Source organism: Ruditapes philippinarum, unplaced genomic scaffold, assembly GCF_026571515.1.
Source record: "Ruditapes philippinarum isolate M1 unplaced genomic scaffold, ASM2657151v2 ctg4650_1_1_1_1, whole genome shotgun sequence".
NCBI lineage: Eukaryota > Metazoa > Mollusca > Bivalvia > Venerida > Veneridae > Ruditapes > Ruditapes philippinarum.
This window is the reverse complement of record NW_026851620.1, coordinates 1-19,178: the sequence shown is the minus strand read 5'-3', so window position 1 is coordinate 19,178 and position 19,178 is coordinate 1. Positions and strand designations below refer to the sequence as shown.

The following is a 19,178-nucleotide window of genomic DNA, read 5'->3' as shown; positions in this document are numbered from 1 at the left end:
AAAAGTGTCAAATCAAAAGTCATAAACAAGGGCCATCAGTGATGACATGCGTCGCCTCATGATAGCCAATAGCATGTTGCAGCTACTGTGTAGCAAAAGACCCAAAAATCATTAACAGGGTAAAACAAATTTTTATTCAAGGACTATAAATGGACCAAATATCATTCAAGCAAATAACCCTTGTAATATGCAAAAGTACTTGACCTATCAATCAATCCTGTAAAGTTTAATTGAAGTTTCATCAGTGGTATCACAGTAGTAGTCTGGACATACCTTAAAAAATAAAAACAATTAAAGGGCCATAACTCTGACAAAATTCGTAGAACCATAAAAAGCCGATAATATGCACAGCGAGACTTGGTGCTGATTATTCCTCTAAAGTTTGGATGAAATTGCACAAGTAGTTTTTGAGAAGTAGTCCGTAAATGCTTGATACCTCTATCACACCCTATATGTAAATAAATAAAATGTATAATTCGTTTCTCAATCTTCAATTTTTAGAAACAAATGTCACTGACGCTCTAAAAATAGCTCTCAGATGCTGTTTTAATGAAGGCTTAACTGTGATATCATGCAGATATACTAAAACCCGTGACGCCCGTGACGTCCGTGACGGCATCATCACGGAAAATATAATTTACTGTCACGGGTTATGTCACGGGTTTTGTTATTTTGTTAAGTTAGATTATTTATTTAAATATAAGTTACTAAAGATTTTATTTGATTTTATGAATGATTATTTTAGTTTTATCTTTTAATTTACATTACTATCACGTTGCGATCACAACTTTATATTACAATAACGTCACGTGATTGACTTAGTAACGACGTCAGTTAAGATGGTAGAAACATAGAATTAAATGTCATTGAGTACAGACCAAATTCTACGTCTTATACGGTCCGAACCGCCGATATCGGCGCTTCCTTTTAGACCAAGAGGTGGCGAAACGTGGATTTTTAAAGGGGACGGTCTAAAAGCACAGGATTGGCGAGCTGACGGACATCGTTGGATAAACCAAGGCACTGTGGGTCTTCCACGCAAAAATCCGCGGTTAAAGAAAAAATATTTTTATATACATACCGAGAATGGGGCATCGAAAGAATTTGTTAAATTTGTTTACCATGAACCTGAATGCATTAACGGTCCTTTTGTTATTCAATACATCGGCAATGAACAAATCTCACAGCCGATGTCCCATGGAAATTCAAAAAACCAGGAACGCCCTTTTTTAAGATCAAAGCCAAGCAGTCTAGAAAAATGGCTAAATAAAACAAAATCGGAGGATCCGAATTTAGTTTATAAGAAAGAAATTCATGACAACGACGAACAGCCAAGGGACTTAAAACAAATCCAAAATCTGCGACATAAAGGAAACACAGAACTTAGAATATCTCGTGATGCCTTATACAATCTGCATGCTTTAGCTAGAGACACAAGCAATCAGTTTATTCAGGTAATCAATACTTTCCCAAATTTAGTTGTTATATGCGGACATAAACTTATGTTCGAAGAACTGGAAAGAGTTCTTTTTAAGGAAATGCCATGCATGCCAGCAATATTTATGCTGCATGAGCGCAAATTCCAAAAACACCACGAATTATTGTTCAATTTTTTCAAAGAAAATATAAGACTTCCAAAAATATAAGACTTCCAAAAACGCTGTTTGCTTGTGTCACAGACGGTGAACAGGGGATCATGAATGCTATGTCTTGTGTTCCAACACTAAGTCTTGTTGATGTGAGATGTTGGAACCACATATTAAATGATATTGGAAGATGGCTGACTGAACATGGATTTTCCAACTCAGAAGTTTTAGCATATAAGGATCATATTCGATTTATATTTGGAACAGATTCCAGAGATGACGGTATGGCTGCATTTGCCGAATTAAATACAGCCTGGGATGAACAATTTCGAAAGTATTTTGAAGAAAGAATATTACCTCAACTTGGGAAGGTTTCAAAATGGGCAATAGAAAAAATTACAAAGTACGACCCATACAGTGGCATAACTCAAAATCAGAGCAAAAGTATGAACAAAGTATTTAAACAACTCAATAAATGGAAAGAAGAGAATTGAAAAACCCGTGACAATACAGCCATCTCGGAAATTACCCGTGACGGATGAAGTCGAAAAACCCGTGACGATTCAGTCGTCACGGAAATTAGATTCACCCGTGACAGTACCAACTCGGGACCATGAGGAAAAATCCGTGACGACTCAGCCGCCGGAAGAACCATCGTACACTATATATATTGAACAGGATATTGAACCAGGAATGCCAGTACAGTCCAACACATCGGTAAGTGGACCAGAATGGCTAGATATTGGTCAGATTAAACTTAAGGACGAAGAAAAAAGTATCCTGTATTCACCAACAGAGTGGTTAAATGATCGGTTGATTGATGCGGCGATGTCTCTTCTAAAGACACAGTTCCCACATATATGGGGGCTGGACAGTTGCCTAAATGCAGCAACTCTAACGTTTACTCGTGCCTTTGGAAATTTCATTCAGATCGTCAACAGAACGCCCGAACAGGGTGGGTCACATTGGCTGACATTATCCACTATGAAAACAAATAACAAGTCGGAAGTAAAAATTTATGATTCAGGTTTCACATCACTAAGTTTTTCTACCCAGCAAGTTATTTGCAATTTACTTAGAAAAGATACCCCACCAAAAAAGAATGATAAAATATTGTTGAATTTTATGGACTGTGCATTCCAGGAAAACGGCAATGACTGTGGTCTCTATGCAATTGCAAACGCAACTGCGGAAGCCAACGGTATAGATCCCTGCACCCAAAGGTATGACGTAGAACTGCTTCGTGGTCACCTGATTCAATGTTTGGAAAAGCTTGTGCCATTTCCCGCTGGCACCCGGTCGCTCGAGCACCCGAATGGTGTCAGATACACGGCATTTCTTAAGGTGTTTTGTTCTTGCCGAATGCCAGAAGATGGTTTGTATGTTGTTTGCAATAAATGCAAAATATGGTACCATCCAGAATGTGAGGGTCTACAAAAAGATGACATTCCTCAATCCTGGTGATGACATTCCATATTTCTGTACAAAATGTACACACCCCCAAAAGAGAAACATACGACGAAAAAAACGCATGTAATGTACAATGTATAATATATACTTTAAAACTTTAGTTTAAATTTAAAATAAATTTAATACTGTACTTTATCGTCACTTGTTTTACTCATTTCCCTTAATTCATCACAAGTCATAATGTTATGTTTTCATTAAATGAAGAAAAAAAAAAAACAAAAAAAGAATCATTATCATTAGGATTAGTTGCATCGTCACGGGTTTTAGCTACCCTTCATGACAGACGAATAACGGCGAATATAGTTCGTCACGGTATTTAGTGCCTTGCATTATATATCATGGTAAATTCAGTGTGTCACGGATTTTAGGTACATGTCACGGATTTATGTCGTCACGGTCGTCACGGAATTATATATTGTCACGGGTTTTAGGTGATCCCGATATCATGCACTTTTTTAAGATAAAATTGCTGAAATACCTAATTTGAAACAACACAGAAATGTTTAGGCAACCTAATTTATTTGATAACTTTATACCTTTTCAAGGGAGACAACTTGTCACTCTTCCCTTGACAACAACATTATTTTCCTGTCAAATTGGAAACAACCAAAGTTTATTGTGTAAAACAAATACCATTATGGTAGACAAGATAAAAGTTCCGACAGTGATTTTGCATTGACAGCCTATTTGACCCTTTTGTTTTCAAGGTAAGGTAGTAGTCAACATCAGGCTAATGAAAAATTAACGATGGGGTCTGGGGGGCTAAGGGAGCTTATAAATAGGAAGGTGCTTATATTATGAAAAAATACTGTCTATCACAGGCAAATAGTATTGGTGTGAATCTTCTAGGATCTTGAACATACATCTTGATGAAAACATTATCTCAAGTTACGCTTATTAAGAGTCAAATACAAGAAACTTCAGTTTAATTGTAACATAAAATAATCATTTTAAAATTAAATGGCAAGTTCTATATTACAACATTAAACAACTTAAAAACACATTTAAAGAAGAAAAAACAACATAACACAAATTACAGCTCAAAGTACAAAAATCCAAGTTCTGTTTAAATCAACATCCAGCTTTATAAAATAATGATATAATATAAAATACTGATTTTTGTTCTGAAATAATTTATCAATTCTCAAGTCTGATATATGTGTGACTATGGATGAAAAAGAAATTTCTATGGAATGCATGAACAGCAAGCTGGGATAAAAGGAAATTTTCTATAAACACAAGACAACATTGCAGTCATATACAGCTTACCTCAAAATACAACTTTGTATTGCTCCATGTAACAGAATGAAATAAAAGAAAAAGAACTTTTATGACTAGAAATTTAAAAAAAAAAAAAAAATTAAGAAATTGATAATGCCATTTGTGAAATAGTTTTAAATTGAATATTCCACAGATTACCTAACACTTATCCTGCTGAATTACTGAAATGGACTTATCCAGCTCCTTTTTTGAAACTGTCCATTACCGATCATGGGGACATCAGGATAAAAGTATAAAGTCAACAGTACAGATGTGCAGGTTGGCCTGGCTAAGTACTGGTGAAAAGGGCCAACCACTATCAGTTTCAGCAGGTTAAGGGTTCAATTAAACAAATGTTAAAATATCTAAAACACCAATGATTATCACATTACATGTAGATTGCACTCAGGAATTTTTAATTTCAGAATACACAGCATACAATGTTTTTGTGATTCAGCTGAACATTTTAACTTTGATCTGTTTCAAGAAAAATATTTAGACTATTAAGAAAATTGTAAGAACTCCTGGCAAAATAAATCTAAAATTCTTGTAACTATTTATAGTATTGCCTATAAATTCTTTGGGCAACTGTTATTTAATTTGTAATTAAAGTAATTTATCAGTTTTACAATTTTAAAGTCAAAATTATCACAAACACCACTTACAATTTTCTACTGTATTTTTTAAAATATATTCTGAGGAGTCAACTGTACATATAATTGATAAATTGAAAGTAAAATGTCTGGGTGTGCACGAGTGTGGATTTTTTCCACTTGCCCACAGACAAGTTGGACTAAAATTTCTACTTGTTCCAAGCTAAAGACCACTTGCCCAAACTAAAAACAGGTTTAATACAATGGCAATATTGAACCAATGGGTCTTTGTTTTCTGGGGTTTTGCTAAAACTTGTATGTGGACACGCATGACACGTATGGACGATATTTGATGTGATGAAAGAGTGCTTTCTTAATAATGATCCCCCTACATAAAGGGTTGTTGTTATAACCATGGTTTGCAGGAACATTCTGCAAGCATGACAATAAAGTTATTCTGAATTACTGTCTTTTCAGAGCAAAGTAAAATTGGTTAACCAAAATCTTTAAACAAACAAATGGGTTTGCAGTTATATATTTTTGTCTTTAAGCTTTTCACAAAATATTTGTCCATTTTGTATTGAAACGATTTTCAACGTAACAACGAATATATATGATGCTGTGCATTATTTCTTAGGTACCTGTTGGTTGCCTCATTATAACAATAGCCAAGCTTGTTTTCCAATAGAAGCGAAAGACCTTGTACGAAGTAAAATAGAACTGTATTCATTTGTGCTGTTGCAGATGAGTAACAAATAAAATTTACGCATAGTAAATATGAATTAAACAACATCGGGAAAAAATGTAATGTTCATGTTAGAATTTCAGCGTTTTGTTTTTTTCTGGCTCAGAAATTAACTTGTTCACAGAAAACCCGAACGTGAAAATCTTCTTGTCTGCCAACAAAAAGTCCCTTGTTGGCAAGTCGAGCATAATAATTCCGCACCCCTGGTGTAGATGTTCTTTGTTTAACATGAATGAATTATTCAGTCTTCATTATTCCCAGTGGTATGTGATTGAGGATGCAATCGATAAGTACATTTAAGTATAAGCATGTAATTAGTCTATTCACAAATACAGATAGATGGAAAGTGATAGGTTGATACAGCCACCGTAGGGAATGTGTGACAGTATCATGCTTTTTTGTTACAGCACAGAATTTTAAAGATGGTTGATTATTTGTGGTAAGACAAGTTGGTGATTTTTATTTCAGTCCATACTACATGTATCTGAATCTGAATGTATACACTGCAGAACCTTCCGGTATGTACGCAGCGTAGTTTAATTTTTGGACTTTGGTAGCCTAATTAGTTTGACTAAGAGTAAGATATCCAGGAAGCAGTCATTAACTGTGACTTCATATGCTTTATCTTGATGATGATCTTAAATATTAATGGACAAGACTTTATTATATAAACAAAAAATATGTATATGGACATCAAATGAACGCGGTAATCAGGATGATTCATAATCACCTGCAACTGCATAAATTTATAAACTGCATATGTGCATAGCCTTTTATGTTTATGTAGATGAGACTGATAAAAACATCAAGTATTTGCGATAACAGGACATCGTGAGCAAGTGGCAACTGCGTCAGTTGCAAAGGTTACCTTTTATAAAAGTGTTGTTCCAAGTTAAGTATTTCAAAATGTCCTTAAAGTGGAAACTAATGCAAATAAACAGGTATTGGAAAAAATCTGTCGATTTTCATACAGGAAATCTATACAGTTTTCTCCTCCTTGTTGGAGAGTTAAAAAAAATAAATGAACCTAAAGTTTAAAAAAAGACCTACATAGGTTAGTCTGGAATGTTCTTATCTAGGTATTCAATTTATGGAAAATGGTAAATTTGCTAAAACTAAAAGACGTCTTATTGATCAAGCGAAAAAAGCTATGTTCTCTCTGATAAGAAAAGCTAGAAAATTGTTACTATCTGTAGATCTACAGATCCTTTTGTTTAATAGAAACTATTGTTCCTATTCTTTGTTATGACTCTGAAGTTTGGGGAACAGAAAATTTTAAGTGTATTGATCAGTTTCAGCTGAAATTATATTTAAATATTATATTTATGAAATTATACTTAACCTCAAACAAAGTACACCCAAAGTACTTATATGTTATACGGTGAACTTGGAGTTACTCCGATATCTTTGCAAATAAAAAGTAGAATTATTAACTACTGGTGTAAGCTTTTGAATGGTAAAGATGATAAAATTTGTTATATTTTATATAAGACTGCATACTCTGTATATGTTAGATATAGAACTGAATTACCATGGCTTTCTTTTGTGAAGGATACTTTGGACGAACTTGGTTTATCAAATTATTGGTTAAGTAAATCTGTACATAATCTGTTTAATTTCAAAAGATTCGTAAGGTCCAAACTTCCAGCTCAGTTCATCCAAAGTTGGAACAGCGATGTCCAATCTTTAAGCAAGGGTTTAAACTACTTTAAATAAATCAGAGTTTTTATTAGAAGATTATTTTAACAATACTTGCTTTACTTTGTAAAGAAATAATTACAACATTCAAATCATAAGTATAATGTTGTATCATTAGTCTTCTAGAAATGTGGTTATTGAAGCATAAATTTAGGTTATTATTGAATCTCGTCATATCTTTATTCTTTTTTTATGGTACAATTTAATTGTCACTCAATCTCCTGTTTTTATGTATATTTTTCTCAGTGTTCCGGTTGTTACATGTTCACAATTTTATAATTTTATAATTTGCATATAGGTGGCGCGATAGCTCAGTTGGTTAGACCACTGACTGTCACTCCTGAGGTTCCGGGTTCGATCCTGGGTAACACCCTTGGGATTTTTTAGAAACACTTTCAGTGTTTCCCACCTAACTAGAGGTTTAAATTTACTGGTACGAAACCCAGGTGATCCTCGCGTGTATCAGTGCTATACACTGGGCATGTAAAAGAACCAAGGAATCTATTCAATAAGATCTAGGGATTCCCGGATTCCTTTGTATCTCATAGCTGTCTCTAGAGTCTGCTGTGGTAATTAAGGACCCTACTGGAAATAAGTGCTTGCACTTTCGTAGGTTATACGTGACCGCCCGGTCTAAAGAAAATCAATCAATAATTTATGTCACGTGTTCTTATGAACCCTGACAGTATTGAATAAAATCTAAATCTAAATTTTAATGAAAGCATAAAACTTATCACAAACCGTATTATTTCAGGTATCCTGATGCCTTGAAATTTGAAGATCTTATATATAGTAAAAACATTCACATTTAAAAACCTTGCTTTAAGATATAATTACAGCATGCAATTAATAAGTATAATGTACTTTACACTAACAATATATCACTAAAATCATAACATGTTAATTTGTTAATTTATCTATTATTTCTGTCAATTTATCCTTATTAACTAATTACATGTAATTTTGTAAGTTCCGATATTTCATGATAAAATATTTTTAAAATTATATATAGCTGAAACTTGTAACATGTCATTAGTTTTACGTTAGTGGACTCTATATGTCCTTTTAGTTTTAATTTAGTTTGTCTTCTCCTCATTTTCATCTTCAGTCTTGTTTTGTTGGGTCCTTGTATGTGACTTTCGTGTTGCGTTGTCTTTCTCTAAGGCTCAATATTGAGTACTTTTGTTACGGTTATAAGTGTTGTTAGAATTTCACATTGTAATAGGCAATATTTAGGAAGCTAACAGTGAGGTTTGGTGCACCATTAACAGGTTTAAACTTTCCAGTAGTGTTTTAGTTATTGACCGTTTCAAGGAGGAGACCACCTTTCTCCTTATTTATGAATTGTCTTGATATCCTTTGCGTGGTCTTTGCTGCTAGTATTGTAGGTGACTGCATTAGGTAAATGTTGTTATAACTTCATTTGTGATTTTTCATACATTTTGATTTATTTATATAGAATTTATGAAGTTTTACTTTTATTTGATAAATTGTACAGTATTTTATGTATATCATTGTTCGTTGTATTGTTTTTGTTTTTATCTTTTTATCTCAGTCTTGAAGTTCTCTTTTAACTTGCTTTTTTCTTCTACCTGTAAATTTGCACTTAACACATTTATTATAGCAGCTATTCCCTGATAAGTTTTGATTATCCGTATATAGTTAACGATTTTGAAGCAGTATTATGTAGCTATTAATAAAGAATATTACTTATATTCGTATAAAAAAATAAATATAAGTAAAGATATAAGTAAAAGTAACGTATAAGTAAAAAAATGATACATTCTTTATTGCAAGCTCATAATACAAATTCAGTTAATTTTATCCCGTTGGGTTTATATTTGAAGTTGAAGCTCTTCACTCTGACAGTGCACATTGATTTATTTTACAATAGTAAGTAAACAAGGTGAGTTATTTAAAAGTTATAACTTTGTTATGACATAAATGCATCATTGTTAATCTTTATTATGATAATAGTGGCGAGTAGATTGCTAAAGTCTTATAACTGTTTTAGATAATTGATATGATTTCGGATAGTAACTATTCGGATACACCTTTAACATGTAAATTACGTTGTGAAAAGCACGTAAGGTAACTATGTTCGCGTTTGGGCACTTTACTTGTTTAAAATGTAACATATATGTTGTTTGAAATTTACAAATTTACCAGTCATTAAAATCATAAATGCACATCTTGTTTCTTGTATTGTCGTGGGTATGAACAGTTACCTGAATCCTCTGGATAAACTTGGCACTTTCTCATGCATATTGACCTTTTTCGAAAACCTAGCTAAAAACTTTTTTCCAGTATGTTAGTTTAAACAAAGTTTATTTCAAACAAGTATACACATTTACAATTTACAAATAGAACTTTACAACACATGAAATGAATGAAAAAGGATCAGAACCGAAAGCTGATGCTTATATAGGTCTTATCCTAGTTTTTATTTGCTAACTATTGGCAGTGTGTATATGTGTGTACATGAATATGTTTGAAAGTACAATGAGTAATTGTTTAATAAGAATGAATTTTATGTTATATACAAAACATATGAGTTTGTAGTTGGTTAGAAGAATGTTTAAAAAATATGTTTTGTAAAATAATCAACTATCTGAAAAAGAGAGAAAAAGAAGAAGTAAGATAGCAGAGAAAAGAAGATATTTCCAGACGGCATTAACAGTATATGGCATTGATTAAAGAAGAATATTGTTATTACGGAAATCTCTTGCTTTTGCTGAAGTATGTTACAAATTTAGTTTTTGGGAATTACACCAACTGAAGAAGTCACAGCGTTAAAACATGATATTTCTTTTTTAATATTGTTATCAGGGTGTCCGTTTGACCCTTGAAAGGACTCTTTGACCCTTCAAATTTCCAAAAGGCCTGATTTGACCCTCAGGATTTAAAATGGAGGGTCAAATTTTGTTAAAATAATGGGCAGGGCTCTCGATTGACACGGGGATCCGGGTTTTGACTCGTGAAAATCAGGAAATGCACAAATTTGACACGTGATAAAATCTGCACAAGAGTCAATTTGCCACGTGTGCTTTTCAGCTATGCAATAATAATTACCTTAAATCCACTCCTAATGTACCTATCAAATCCAACATGTGTTCAAATCACACTTAAAAAAATGTCACCGTGTGTAATACACAGCATTGTTTATAGTCTGTGCACTGAATTCGAAGCGCGACATCATTGGATGCAATTTGACAGCGCTAAAAATAGCTCTACACAACTGATAAGAATTACATACTTGAGGTGTCAATTATTGATTGCTTTTAAAGGTTTATGATACGTCTTTGATTTACTTGAAGTGCCTGTACATTTGTTATTTCTTTTTCCATTGTATATTCCTAGTGCATTTTGGTATTTAAAATTAATATGATATATAGCATACCAGTAAAGATATTTCTTTATATTTTAAACTTTTAATCAGAAAAGCTGCTGCTTAATTTATTCTTTCACAGTAAAGATGCAATTCATTTTTTTTTTTTTTTTTTGTTTTAGTTGTTGTTTTTTTTTTGGGGGGGGGGATATATATACATTATAACTAGGCATTTTTTCCATGTTAAATATTATCAATTTAGATAGAGAATCTACACAAAATGACATCCAATACAGTAATTTTTGTAACATAAAAATGATTCATGTAGTCAAATGACACTTAAGAAAAAAATTATTTGACTCATGAAAATTTTGGCCAAAGAGTCTTTGACTCATGAAATTCTGACCCTACTGAGAGCCCTGATGGGGATTTGGCCTTTTAGTCCGTAAAACTTAGTCTAAATGACCCTCAGGATTTCATGGCTAGTGAACACCCTGGTTATATAACCATTTAAGATGGAAACACTTGATGTGTTGAAATATGATCAGTGTTTTTGTTTACTCTTACTCAAATTTTACCAATATAAAATAGGTTATAATGAAAATCTAAAATTAATAGAGTCCTATTTGCACCTCAGGCCTGGACAAATCCACTCGCATGCTCACATTACTGTGTGAAAGTTCGGGTCTGGCAAAAAAATTGATCAAACTCGCCCAATAGGGTAAATTAGATTCGCAAGATCCAAATGATGTTTCTCTAAACAATTATTAATGAAGTTACTTGGTAAAACAGTCAAACTGTAGACGCCATTTAAGTTGTAATACTGATTACCTGTCAAACAAACAACAAATGGCTCAGTATAAAATTTACCAAACATGTATGATTAATGCCCCCCCCCCCCCCCCCCCCTTCAGTAATGACAGCAGCCTCAGACAATGTTTTATACATAAGCTTTCGGTAATGTTTTATGCTTGGCCATGAGGTTGATTCTGTAGCTTAGTGCGTTAGAATTTGAATGATCTACAGAATCTGAAATGTAACTTTCAATTATTTCAGTTGACCTGTTGACAAAAGTAAAATGGCTGATACTTCAGGACAGACTAATGCTGATGGTAATAATGCAGGTGATGGACCCCAAACACAACAACAGCAACCACAAACTGTAGTGGTATGTCAACTATTGTTATTTACTCTTCTTGTATACACAACACTCCTTCATTTCATTAAAGGTTATTTGTGGTCAGTGGTGAAGAAATATTTACAAAATAGATAAGTTTTAAAAATAGTTTAATGAAAACTGATTTTGAATACTGTTTGAGTACGATTGAATGCTTGTGTTTCAAAGACCAAAGATTTGTTTATTGTTATTTACCAAACATGATGTAATGTCTTTAACAGTGAGTCATCGCTTTTCCCAGATGAGAAAACTATGGAATGTCTGAAATTTTGAATCAGATATTCTTTTGACAGAAATCAGTTCAGTAGACAAACACATATTAATAAACTGATCTTTCATTTTGTTTACAATATGGCCGAAAAATGATCCAATTTGACAGATAACTTGCTGATAATTTTCTTTAGCCATGTGGAGCTAGAACTAAGAAGCACAGCAATTCAAAATGAAACAAGCAAAATCTAACAATTACAATAATGTGCAACACATTAACCATTGATTTAAATCTACTTGTTTAGTAGAAATGATCTTACATCATTACCACAAGGGGTTACAGCCAAATTTCCATTTTGAAATACATGAAACATGAAAAGGCATAGATGGTGGAAGTGGTTTATGAGTTAATGTGGTATTTATCAGAACTAAATATTTAACAATTGATGTCACTATACACTTTTGATATAGGAAGAAATGCAAGTATGTTTAGGGGTTTTTAACTTAAATCAGAATTACCTTTCCAGAACAATAAGCAAATCTATATACATGTTTGTTTTGGGATTTAGTTATAACAGTCTACATTGAAGAAAGTCTGTTTAGATAAAAATGTGCAATGATGATATCATGATTCAGTCGTGTGAATTGTGACTTGTGTGGCGTGATACATACTGTATAGTAACCTAGAGGTAGATACCAGCCCTTGGGTGGTTCGTGATCATGTGACATAAATTAATTCTCCAACATTTATATTCTGCTATTGTTGTTTTGTTGTTCAGGGATTCATGATGAGTAACAAGGTGGAAGCAGGATTATGGTTGACCAGGATGTTCACTGTCATTAGCAGCATTATGTTCCTTTTACCTATATTTGGGTAAGGTTGTTACACTACACTTTGTTCCTTTTACCTGCATTTTGGAAAGATTATCACATATTTCTTTTTCCATGTATTTGGGTAAGATAAAGACATGTTTCTTTTGCAGAAACACTTTTTTAAGTGAATGCAAATACCTTATTACTGATATTTATAACAGTTGTTTTAATGATTTAGAATTTGATTTTTTTTATCCAATTCAAAATACCAACTGGTTGAAACTCATTATATGCCCATAATTTGTTTACCAAAAAACTCCTGAAAATACGAGGTTTGTGATGTTTGCATGGTACAAAAATAGGGATGTTGGTTAGCACCCTTGATAAATGTATATTCTATTTTTTCTTCAGTGGGAATCCCTACACACACTACCAGCGAGCATTGATTAGCAACGCAGCTACCAGCGCCCTCCGACTTCATCAGAGACTACCTAACTTTCAGTTCAGCAGAGTGTTCATGTCCCTGCTGTTTGCTGAAGACAGCTGTCATTACCTTATGTATAGCATCATTTTCCTGAACAGTTATCCCATCACAAGTATCCTTTATGTCATTCGGAACACCTTGCCAATTACCACTAATCATTTTAGAAATAATATGAGTTGAAAGTTGTTCTTCCATGTGAATTTTGACCACGATATAAGTGTACAGTTTTTATGTCGTATACCAATAACAAAAGTTCATGTATTTATTTCTGTAAGATTTCATTTAAGATTTAAGATGATTAAACAGTGACAACTGTCTGTTAAGACTCTGATTCACAAAATCATCATATTTAAAGATTGATAGGTGATTCTAGCCATTAAATATTTAAAAATGTGTCAGGTCAATATAAACTTCTTGTGTAGGGAAAAATAATGAATCCTTAACTATTTGACAGTGGTTTTAGTACCAGTTTTTCTATTTGCACTGTTACATGCTTGTACATATACAAGGAATCTCCTCAATGTAAGTATTCTACTTCTTTATAATTTTTTGTCAGTTAGATACATAGAGGATATTGAATGAGTGTAGGTTTAATGCTAAATTTATTGAACAAGTTGAATAAAATCATATTAAGCAAGCCTCTGGCAAGCATAATATTGTTTTTTTTTCAACAAGTTCAATAAATTTTAGTATTGAATCTACAGGAATATAATATTATATTTATCACATACATTTATCTAAATTAAGAAGGGTATACTATTAAAAAAAATAGTCATTTTTCATTGACGCGCCTAAAGTGTAACACTAACATTAACACTATATTTGTATATATTGCAAATGACATCATGTCAAAGTGTTGTTACACTGTTGTTGCTTCTTTTCCATTTCTAACCTTATAAAGATGAAAAAGTAAACTCTGATATGTACTGGAAGAAACTTGACTTGTGCACATTGAAAGCTTAAAATATTCAAGTAAAGTATGTAACAAAGCTTCAATTACTAAGATAATTATATTTCTTAAAATCAACTTGCTGATCATTGTTAAAAACCTTGTGTTTCATTTAACTTAGAGTGTTAATTTTTTTTTCTTCAGGTCCTTGGACCAAATTCAATGATGTTTGTACGGAACATGATAACCAAACTTCAAGCACAACAGACAAATATTCTACGATTTATCGCCTGCTCAGAGATATTCCTCATGCCAGCACTTATATTTATGTGTTTCAGGTTAGAAGGTTTTACATTATTTTAAAGTAGGGTGGCTATAAAACTTAATGAAGAGCCCTAAATCTGCTAATTTGTGAAATTAATCAGACATTGGAGGCATTCTGGTCTTGGTTGACACTGGTCATATCAGTAGATTCTGTAACCTCCAGCAATCTAAAGGTTAAGGTTACTCACTTTCACATGCTTGTCACTGATAATTGTTTAAATGTCTAAACAGACTTTGTATTATTAATTCTGCAGATGTTGGGTGTTCTACTCAATTACACCCTAGGTATTCCTTTTATTAAGCTGAAAAGTTGCAGTTTGACTTTTCAAAATGTTTCACAGTTGATGTGAATAAAAAAAACTTCAACAAAATCACATAAATGTGTGAACCAACCCATACATTATCATACTATAAATTATGACTTGATTAATTTACTCCCAAACATATTTCAACCATGGTGGGCTGAAGGACATGCCATTACCTATACAGTGACCTTGATATAATTATGTATACTCTTCCCAGAAAGCATGAGTAAAGTCACAATTTGCTTTGGTTAGCTCCATTTTATTGCATTTTGAATAAATATTGTAAGAATCATAATGGTATTGTAAGAATCATAATTGAAACTGATTAGTTTGTTTTACCGGTTTTAAATGGGCAAGTTGTTGGGATGAGGGGAAAAAATCTCTTGACCTACTTACTTGTGAATTTATTTTTTCTCTCGTCTGAACTCCACCCATAATTTGTAGTTACTGAATAAATGTTGGCTCATATTAATGATTTTTAGACCAAAATAATTTTCTCTTGTTTATTTATTTGCTTTTTGAAATTTGAAAGCTGTAATTTCTTCTTTTTTTCAGTGGAAAATGTACAATATTTCATCCATTTGTCTACTATAGATTTTTGACATTGAGATATTCATCAAGGAGAAATCCCTACTGCAGGTAATGTATATTTATGTAAAGTGAGATTTTTGTTGCCATGGAAACCAAAATATTATAGTTAATGTGCTCGTTTTCTTAAAGACATTGAGAATACCTATTATAACTGCATTTACTGAGAGAGTTTTAAAGAAACACCTTCTGTATCATCCAGTTCAATCATAATATTTTTTATTTATGATAAACATGAAACTTTAATAAATAAGATAATATTGAAATTTACCCACATCATTGGCATAGATCAGAGTTATGTTGCACAAGAAACATAACTCTTGCATGCATGTTATTTTGTAAATTTTCATTATTACTGAACTTTCTACTTACTAGACCTGTAAAATATTTTGATCTTGTTTCCCAGGTAATCAGTATGGTTAACAATTTTATATGCTAAAAGAAACTTCAGGATGTATTATGGTATGGCATTGTCCGTCTGTACGGGCAAACATCCAATAGTTTATGAGCTTCATTATGTCCATAATTTTTGATAAAAAATTTTTTTTTAATAGTTCATGTGGAAAAATGTCACATTATGATCAATGAAAAAAAACACACTTTAGCCTCAAATGTTGGCATGTCCGTCCATCTGTATGTAGACAATTATTTTAAGCTGGATAACTTTTGAAAGATTTTAATGATTGTGTTTATGTCTGGCATATAAATATGCTTTGTCAAAATATAAGCCAATACATATTGGCTGCAAATCAACTTATAATTAATAAAGTTATGCCCCTTTTTTACCAATTTTTCTGTGAAATTATTGGTTTCCACGTTAAACAAAAAGGTGCGTAACACAAAAATGAAAGTTGAAGCCAAATTTTTACAATCATTGTTCTTGTTAACTTTTCAACAACCAAAAATTGAACTTGGGCATTTTCACCAAAATTTGAACTTTGAAATTGTCACCAAAATTTGAATTTGGAAATTGTCCATTGTCATTTTAAGGGATTATCCTTTTACTTGCTCAATTTGCACAATGGACTTGCCCTGTTCTGAATTTAGAATAGCCCATTCAAAGTTTAAGAAAGGTAAATATCAAAATACTGGAATTGAGCAGCTGTCAGTTTTCAAGCCTAGTCACTCTGGACAGATGTGCAGGGCAGTCTGGCTCAGGCTGGCTGTCTTCACTAGCATAGGTTAGGACACTTCAGCATACACATAACTGATCTTTAGCATCTTTTAATCTAGACCAAACCATTCATCATTTTTAGGGAATCTTTTCAAAACACTTACTTCCTGAATAGCAAACAGTGCAGACCATGATCAGACGGCATGGATTTGCTGCCTGATCTTTGTCTGCACTGATTGTATGCCATCAACAGACTAAGAGTTAATATTTGTATGACTCATAGATGTAAGTATAGCTTAACCTTTATTCATTAACAAGTTCTAAATGTTTATTAAATATTTTACCAATACCTTACCCCCTTTGAAGAAATTATTAAAGTTATATATGTATCTAGACGTCACAGGCCAACATTCTGTTATAATTTATGGATTTTCGTTCATCGTGTGGGGTTCCCATGGCTGAATCATAACCAAAGTTCAGTGAATCATATATTTTACATAACTTTATGATTCAGTCAAGGGAACCCACACGGTGAACAAAAAGCATTGAATTATAACAGAATGTGATATGTGCCATCTGGATAAATTTTTGATACCCCATGCACCTTGAAATGAAACCAAATCTCCAGGTTTGCCCCTCTGCACTGCAGGTATGAATCCTGTCTTTTTCATGTAAGGAAGCCATCCTGCTGGCCTTTTGAATGTTCTAGTTGTACTCAGTTGTCCACTCTAGCCTGAAATAATTGGTGAAAGGGCACCTGTGGTCACTGATATAGCTCTAATGTCACCATATAACTGTGTTAATGTTACTTTTAAGTTTAAAACAAAAAAAATAAATATATTGAAAGAAAACAGATTTATACTCCATGTTAAATATTTCATTCTTGCTTGACTTGTAGCAAAGTGGCAATTGTTACCTAATATCTTCTGTAATATTTTTTCTCATAATTAAGGTTCATATTCCAATTGTATGAATTCCTGATATATCCAGGTTGTAGCGTACATAGTAAAGTCATATTTGTTATTTTTTAATTTCAGAACTTTATTTTCTGAACTGCGAATGACAGTGGAATATGTATGTAACAAGCCACAGTGCCCACAATTCGTTAGAAATATCACCACTAAAGCTGTAGCGCTTATTTCAAGACTTGCCCCACAGGTGGCGCAACAGTGATAGACTATCTCAGAGGGTGTGTGAAACATTGTCATAGAAGAATGCAAAAGGTTGTTAAGCAAACGTGGCTTGTTATCAACCAATTTTTTTATTGATCTAAAAATTTTCTGATTGCAATTTAATATTTAGATTTTTTTAATTATTAATTTTTTTTTTGTTAATGTCCAAATTATGTGAAAAGTTTATTGAACCAGAAATTACATTGTTTATTCCTCATTCAGACCCTACACAATTTATTTGATATAATATAAAGAGTTAAAACAGTGTTGAAATTTCTGTTGACATAAAAAAAATTCCAACTGTATAAATAATTATATTGTATATTATGTATCTAGATATTGTTTACCTTGAGCACACAAATACTCGAAGAGTGAGCAAATGTGATCTCTTGTAATCTATATTGTAATAACTGTATAGTAAATGTCAGAATGTCTGTATTTTAATTATAGAATAAGACTAAAAAATGTGTTGGAGCACCACACTAAATACCGTTTTCCGGTATATACTGGACAAGGCGATTGAATGATTAAATGCTTAAATATCTCGCCTTTGCACCCAACGGAATGAACTTTAAAATGTCTAATTCATCTCTTCACACAGATTTATATATATTATGATAACGTATGAAAAATGTAAGAATCAGTGCAACAATATTTTGTGATCATGATTTCTGCAAGCGTCAACAGGTACTACTTCAACACTGTGTTGAGTCAAATCTATTTTAATAATTATATGGTAAATTTCAGAATTTCTGCATAATAATAACTATGGTAAATGCCAGAATTTCTGTATTTTAATAATTGTATGGTAAATGTATATGTCAGGATGGTCATATAAAATCAGGTTTTGGTGAAGCATTATTGAACCTTATTATTAATTACAAAGATTTTTGATGAGTTGTATGACCCAGGAAAAATCAGCTGTATGATACAAGTTGTTAGGCAAAGGTAAATTAACAAGTAATCATTACATAAATAGAGGATATTGAATGAGTGTAGTTTAATACTAAATTTATTGAACAAGTTGAATAAAATCATATAATGCGAGCCTCTGGTGAGCATAATATTGTTTTATTCAACGAGTTCAATAAATTTAGTATTGAATCTACACAAATATAATATTCTCTTTATGACATATATAAAATAAGAACAGTAAACTGTTAAAATGTGTAATTTTTCAATGACGCGCCTATAGTAAAACGCTAACATTAGCGCGCTTTAACACTATGTTTCTATATAGCGCAAATGATGTCATGTCAAAGTGTTATTACACTAGTGTTATATTGTTTTTATTAAATGGCTTTATTACACTCCTGCGCCGCAGTTTATGTGATAAACCAAGGCACAAAAGTGTAAAAATCCATAACAAAAATGAGAACGATATTACGCTTGTGTAATAACAATGCAATGTAATGTCATTTG

The 19,178-nt window shown here is 32.4% G+C and overlaps 2 protein-coding genes across 4 annotated transcripts in view; one reads left to right on the top strand and one right to left on the bottom strand.

Annotated features, from left to right (window-relative positions):
* Positions 1-6,654, bottom strand: part of LOC132717193 (H(+)/Cl(-) exchange transporter 4-like) — an 83,704-nt gene extending 77,050 nt beyond the window's left edge. For both annotated transcript variants that reach the window (XM_060700649.1, XM_060700718.1), the window contains exon 1: positions 6,523-6,654. The gene's annotated coding sequence lies outside the window, so the exon portion shown is untranslated. The remainder of the gene's footprint in view (positions 1-6,522) is intronic.
* Positions 6,655-9,166: 2,512 nt separating this feature from the next.
* LOC132716965 (transmembrane protein 33-like) lies at positions 9,167-18,030 on the top strand. Of its 2 annotated transcripts, none has more exons than XM_060700429.1 (8): positions 9,167-9,245; positions 11,737-11,848; positions 12,847-12,941; positions 13,292-13,476; positions 13,819-13,886; positions 14,458-14,591; positions 15,438-15,521; positions 17,622-18,030. In XM_060700429.1, the coding sequence occupies exons 2-8, from the start codon at positions 11,759-11,761 to the stop codon at positions 17,755-17,757; spliced, it is 792 nt and encodes a 263-aa protein (XP_060556412.1). In that variant the 5' UTR covers positions 9,167-9,245; positions 11,737-11,758; the 3' UTR covers positions 17,758-18,030. The 2 variants fall into 2 exon arrangements, with proteins under 2 accessions (XP_060556412.1, XP_060556328.1); XM_060700345.1 differs by having other exon boundaries at positions 9,171-9,258.
* Positions 18,031-19,178: the final 1,148 nt, after the last annotated feature.